Raw genomic sequence first — 6,661 nt, forward strand, 5'->3', positions numbered from 1 at the left:
TCCCAGCTACTCAGGAGGCTGAGGCAGGAGAATTGCCTGAACCCAGGAGGCGGAGGTTGCGGTGAGCCGAGATCGTGCCATTGCACTCCAGCCTGGGTAACATGAGTGAAACTCCGACTCAAAAAAAAAAAAAAAAAAAAAAAAATTATTGAGTCAAAAGATAGAAACACTTTGAAAGCTTTATAGATTGCCAAACTGCTTGTCAAAAAAGTTGTGACAATGTTACACCAGCTCCTAAAGGTTTGTTTTTGCACTTTGTTATTGTGATACATGCCAAATGGTATTGTTACTTAAATTCCTAGATTGCTGATAAGGGAAAAAATATTTTCTCATTGATATGCTAGTCATATATATTTTCTCTGAAATTGTCCACAGCTTTTGCCTATTTTCTACTGAGGCTTTGGTGGTTTTCTTTTATGAATTATTTTTTATAGTTGACCTGCTCTTCTAACATTCAGTGCTCTTCTGACCCTACAAAGCACAAATACATCTTAGGGCCACAGTCTAATGGTTGGCAAGATCTCCTGTCTATGGACATTCCCTAAATCAGTGGGACCACCAGGGCCTACACTCTCCCTTTCCCATGACAGGTGCTGTTCACATTCAACCTGAAGTCCTCACCCAGTTCAGGGGAACTGATGTTCATGGAGCGCTACCAGGAAGTGATCCAAGAGCTGGCCCAAGTAGAGCACAAGATTGAAAACCAGAACACAGATGGGGGTAGCAACACCATTCGGAGAACTGGCAGTGGCCGCTCAACTCTACAGGCCATTGGCAGCGCTGCGGCAGCAGGTCAGGCCTCCCTGCTAACACTATAAATGATGAGGTAGCCGGGAAAGAGGGGAAAAGGGAAGAAACCACCAGAATCCTAGGCTGCTCATGAGAGTGAGCAGAAATTCAATACAGGACAGCTGCCTTGAAAAACAGCAAACTCTATCCATCCAGTTTTCCAGCTGCGCCCAACTTCCCTGCCCAGGCTGCTCACACACCACCACTCGACCTACTGCATGAAGCTTATCCTATGTGACATAAACTGAAGCCTATGAACACTATTTTTAACCTGTGTTTTGATGGCCACTGTCTCTGGCTTCAGGAAATGGTTAGGAGTTTATTTCCTTCCCATGTAAGTTATTCAGGGATAAAGCATATTATTTTACTGTTCTATAAAGTGAAGTTGGATATTAAAATATAAGCCCTAGAATTCACAGGTCTCAATTTCCCAACCTTGGATGCACTGCAAAAGAGCCCATCCTTTCATTATTTCTTGAAGCTGGAATCATCTTTCACATTTTCACAACTCTTACTGACCTAGGCTCTACATACCAAGGTACCATCACATATTGCTCCCTGTATATTATCCCAGAAATTTTCTTTGCCTATTCACAAGAACATATACACATCCTTTCTGCTTTTAATATAAATAGGCTCTTAGGACAATGCTACAGTCTACCTTGCTTTTTAGCGATGTGGTCTAGAGATCTTTTCTGATTAGCACACACACATCTACCTCATTCTTTCTGAACCTACTTTGAGACCCCATTTGGAAGAAGCCCTCCTTCATCTGGACCACTCAGAGTTTCTCTTGGTCTTCCTTTCGTGCTACTGTTTTGAATCCACAAGCATGGGCCATAATGATAGTACTAATATACATAGAAGGTACCCTGTGCAGGTGAACATTTTTTAAATAACTACTTTGCCTAATAAAAGTTGTAGTGAGAATCATTTTAACCCCTTGCTTTTTATTTCACTGCTTGATGGCCAGGAATGGTGTTTTACTCTATCTCTGATGTGACCGACAAGCTGCTCAGCACCTCTGGAGAGCCCATCCCCACGCTCCAGGAGGACTTTTGGATAAACACAGCTCTGATGGAGCCCACTCCTCCCCTGAGAGAGGTTCTGGAAGACCTCAGTCCCCCTGCCATGGCTGCGTTTGACCTAGCTTGCTCTCAATGCCAGCTCTGGAAAACCTGCAAGCAGCTTTTGGAGACGGCCGAACGGCGTTTGAACAGTAGCCTTGAAAGGCGGGGTGAGTGTGCTGTGTTTAACTATATCCCTTCATTCTCAAATGAGATGGGTTTCTGAGAGTCTTGGTAAATTGTCCAGGAAGAAAGCAGTTATTGGAAGAAGCACATGGCAAATGGATTATGAAATTTCATCACATCCAATCAGATACAGTCATAGAGCTAAGATTTATTTCAGCAAATGGATACAAAGAGAAATCAGCAAAGTAAAAGGCTCATAGGATAAAATCTGAAGGAAACCAGGTCCAAGCTTCCAAGAGTCCTCTCCCTGTGGAGTCACACAGGACACGCTTATTCCTCCAGCAATGAGTTGTACCAGCAGTTGCAAGGTATTGTCTATAGGGAAGCTCATTAGAGACCCAAGACCCGAGGTGTTTTTTTTGAGGACTAGTGATGAAAACACTCTCTGCTTAGCATGTAGCAAATTCCAGATTCCCAAAAGGAAAGCAGGTGCTCAGCATAAATCACATCGTACAAAGTTTTTAGGCCCATTGAGCTACTGTCACTTAGGGAAAGTTTTATATCAGCATAGGAAACTTCTTACCAGTCAAGTCCACAGTGCCAGCCAAGGGCCAACCTTGCAAGCAGATGTTCTAAGGATAGCAGCATCAAGCCCACTATTTAACTCTTCTATGCACCCCTCCAAAACACCTCTGAGCTGTCAGTTATAATGTCCTTTAATGTTTACATAGTCCTTCAAAGAAAGTATACGGTATATACAATGCTGTTTTTGTCCAATAATCTGCCCTTCCCCTCATCTAATACTTACATCCTAAAATAAAATATTTTTCAAGCTCTTAATCACTGAAACAGTTTCATGTCAATCCATAAGGAAGTCTTGTTTTATTAATTTGTGTGAGTACATATTTGGCGTATATGTTTATATGGTATTTGAGATTTTTTGGTACAGACATGCAATGAGTAACAGTCATATCATGGAAAATTGGGTATCCATCCACTCAAGCATTTATCCTTTGTGTTACAAACAAGCTAGTTATACTCTTCCAGCTATTTTTAAATGTGCAATTGAATTATTCACTATAGTCCCCATGTTGTCATATTAAATATTAGGTCTTATTCATTGTTTCTAACTTTTTTTTTTTTGAGACAGAGTCTCACTCTGTCACCCAGGCTGGAATGCAGTGGCATGATCTCAGCTCACTGCAGTCTCTGTCTCCTGGTTCAGGTGATTCTCCTGTCTCAGCCTCCCGAGTAGCTAGAATGACAGGCATGTGCCACCACGCCCAGCTAATTTTTATGTTTTTAGTAGAGATGGGTTTCACCACCCACCCACCTTGGCCTCCCAAAGTGCTGGGATTACAGGTGTGAGCCACCACACCTGGCCTCTATTTTTTATACCCATTAACCATCTCCATCATCCCCCATGCTTTACTACCTTCCCAGCCTCTGGTAACCATCCTTCTATTCTCTATCCCCATGAATTCAGTTGTTTTGAGTTTTGGATCCCACACATAAATGAGAACATGTCATGTTTGTCCTTCTGTGCCTGGCTTATTTCGCTTAACACAATGATCTTCAGTTCTATCCATGTTGTTGATGATTATATCTCATTCTTTTTTATGGCTGAATAGTATTCCATTGTGTATAGGTACCACATTTTCTTTATCCATTCATCTGCTGATGAACACTTAGGTTGCTTCAAAATCTTGGCTATTATGAACAGTACTGCAACAAACATGGGAGTGCAAATATCTCTTCAATACACTGATTTGGGGATTAATTTAGTGACCACTGTATTTCCAGATTATCCCAAGTATATGGGAGTATAGGAGAGATATAAAGCATAATCTGTGTTCATAAAGTTGTTTATAGTCTAGTTGGAATGTCAAGATACCTCTTAAAGCAATTAAAGAAGACAGATATGATCCCCGCCCAAGTTCACAGCTTAGGGCAGTACCATGGCAAATCCATTTGGCTTGGGACAGCAATTCCATAGGAGTGCTGGAGATTCTGAATCTGCTGATGTTGTTGACAGCTGAGGCATCTTGCCAGAGGCAGTCCTAGAATCTCAGGCATGAAATTAGCGAAGTATACTGGTTGTCACCCCAAATGGCACAGCATATATTTCCTCCTTAATATTGAAGAGGATAAAATTCCACAGGTACATACAGGACTGAGTGTCAATCTCTGAAAATACCTCAATGTCTTTTTTTTTTTTTTGCATTCCTTCTTTTTTCATCTATTTCCAGGTCGACGGATAGACCACGTACTCCTAATTGCCGATGGCATTCGAGGTTTTCCAGTTGTTCTTCAGCAAATCAGTAAGATTCTCAATTACTTGCTTATGACAGCCGGTCAAACTAAATCAGGTGAGTTTCTTTTTTCTCTTTTCTTCTGGATTTGGAATATTAGGTCAGCAGCAGACTTCACTTTTTCTTTCTCATTTTCTTTCCATAGAGAGTGTGGAAGAAAAGGGAGGAGGCCCTCTACGATGCAGCATCACTGAACTGCTTCAGATGTGCTGGCCCAGCCTAACTGAGGACTGTGTTGCCAGCCACACCGCCCTCTCCCAGCAGCTAGATCAGGTCCTTCAGTCACTGAGAGAGGCACTAGAGCTGCCAGGTACAAGGCTGTCTGCTCAGGAACAGATAAGAGCTGAACTGGGGAAAGGAAATAGCTGAGAGTGACAAAGCACTTTGGCACAGAAGCTTGGGACCCCAGACCTGGGCTCCATCAGCCCTTTAGTTAGCCAGGTCATGTCTCAGTGTCTCATAACTTCACTTCACCTGTTTTCCCACCTCTCATGTATGGTGAACACTGCATTAGCTAATACATTTTTCTCACAATGAATGAGAAATACAGCCAGCAGGTGCTCAGTAAATATTGATGAACCCTTCCCCAAAAGCTGGCTATGTTCTTCATTAAGCTGTTCTACCCCAGAAACAAGGGTAAAAATAGAACTATACACCCCATAGTAATTTTATACACTCCAGACTCAAAGCTCTTCCTGGCTGAGAATCACTTGTCTGAGTGACTGACTTACAAATTTATATTTGCCTTGTAAGTGTAGTGCCCAGGCGGCTGTCAGATGCCCCAGGCAGTGTATAGTAGGCCCAGTTCACATATCCAGTCAGAAATTGACCCAGAGCTGGACGCACAGACTAAAGGCTGTGTTCTTTCTCCTGCCATACTCCTCTCAGAGCCCAGGACTCCTCCACTCTCTTCCCTGGTGGAACAAGCAGCCCAGAAAGCTTCAGAAGCAGAGGCCCACCCTGTGCAGATCCAGACTCAGCTTCTCCAGAAGAACCTGGGCAAACAGACCCCAGCAGGCAGCAGGCAGATGGACTATTTGGGTACCTTCTTCAGTTACTGCAGCAGGCTTGCTGCAGTTCTCCTTCGAAGTTTGAGCTCTGAGCCTGGTAGGTAGCAAGAAAGAGGCAATAGATTTATGGCAGGACTTCTAGCATTCAGGGCAAGGAAGAGAAAAGATGCACAATTAAAAGGCTCTAGATAACAGCAGCAACCAAGAACACTAGATTTGTAAGGTCTTCCTCGCTTATTAATCTCTGACTTTTTTTTTTTTTTTTTTGAGACAGAGTCTTGCTCTGTTGCCCAGGCTGGAGTGCAGTGGCATGATCTCAGCTCACTGCAACCTCTGCCTCCCAGGTTCAAGTGATTCTTCTGCCTCAGCCTCCTGAGTAGCTGGGACTACAGGTGTGCACCACCACGCCCAGCTAATTTTTGTATTTTTAGTAGAAACGAGGCTTCACCATATTGGCCAGGCTGGTCTCAAACTCCTGACCCCGTGATCTGCCCACCTCAGCCTCCAAAGTGCTAAGATTACAGGTGTGAGCCACTGTGCCCGGCCCCATCTCTGGCTATTGTATTCATCTTGTGCTAGTTTAATTGTAAGGCACATGGGAGTACTCAATTTTCATGGAATTAGTGACTCAAAAATATCTCTGTCAGACCTGTGGTCCACTGTGGATTTGAGGGCCCAGCAGAGGAATCAAGTCTGAGTGCCAGATTCTTTCCTAAGCCCGCAGAGTGAGTACTGCATGCACTTCCATTGGGTTGAAGAGAGCAGGAGTTATGTGTCCATGGCTAGACCTGCCCACTGAAGTTCATCTGGGGTTGGAAGTCTTTAGAGCAGTGGTAAGATATAGATAAACTTGTGGTCAGGTTCATGCTGAGAATACCTTTTACCTAGAATGAATTAACAGAAGGCTCTCAATATTGTCTTCATTTTGACACTTTACTTTTTTCTTGATTCTGGGAAACAGGGCTTTGAACTCTTGCAGTCAGTGGTGCAAACAAAGATCATATTCTTTACCTTTGCAGATCATGTGGAGGTCAAGGTAGGAAATCCCTTTGTTCTGCTGCAACAGAGCTCTTCCCAGCTGGTGTCGCATCTCCTGTTTGAGAGACAAGTTCCCCCAGAGAGGTAGGAGCCACCTCTATGCAAGTCAGCCATGGGCCTTCCTGATTATTTCATCAAGATAGCCAGGGGCTCAGTGCATTTGTGTTTGGGGTTAGCACAGAGAGTGAGGATTTCTTCCAGACTTAATCTTTTATCTTATACAAATCTGTGAAAATGCAACGTGCCTTGTTTTTTTCCTTTTTCTCTTGATACTTCCTGGCAGTTATATATATATATATATATATATAACTGCCAGGAA

At 43.2% G+C, this 6,661-nt stretch overlaps 1 protein-coding gene across 1 annotated transcript; it reads left to right on the plus strand.

Annotated features, from left to right (window-relative positions):
• The first annotated feature begins 146 nt into the window (after window positions 1-146).
• Window positions 147-6,625, plus strand: LOC116547598 (zinc finger FYVE domain-containing protein 26-like). The gene is made up of 6 exons (XM_032273496.1): window positions 147-792; window positions 1,763-2,026; window positions 4,232-4,351; window positions 4,440-4,604; window positions 5,183-5,401; window positions 6,324-6,625. The coding sequence occupies exons 1-6, from the start codon at window positions 639-641 to the stop codon at window positions 6,428-6,430; spliced, it is 1,029 nt and encodes a 342-aa protein (XP_032129387.1). The 5' UTR covers window positions 147-638; the 3' UTR covers window positions 6,431-6,625.
• Window positions 6,626-6,661: the final 36 nt, after the last annotated feature.

The sequence above is a fragment of the Sapajus apella genome, unplaced genomic scaffold, assembly GCF_009761245.1.
Source record: "Sapajus apella isolate SASKATOON/1434 unplaced genomic scaffold, GSC_monkey_1.0 scaffold3740, whole genome shotgun sequence".
In the NCBI taxonomy this organism is placed as follows: domain Eukaryota; kingdom Metazoa; phylum Chordata; class Mammalia; order Primates; family Cebidae; genus Sapajus; species Sapajus apella.

Bases quoted from the DNA above. Each gene is read 5' to 3' on its own strand.
- LOC116547598 (XM_032273496.1), top strand. From the start codon at position 639: ATGTTCATGGAGCGCTACCAGGAAGTGATCCAAGAGCTGGCCCAAGTA. The intron at 2,027-4,231 runs GTGAGTGTGCTG...ATCTATTTCCAG, and splicing joins CAGTAGCCTTGAAAGGCGGG to GTCGACGGATAGACCACGTA. The intron at 5,402-6,323 runs GTAGGTAGCAAG...TTACCTTTGCAG, and splicing joins AAGTTTGAGCTCTGAGCCTG to ATCATGTGGAGGTCAAGGTA.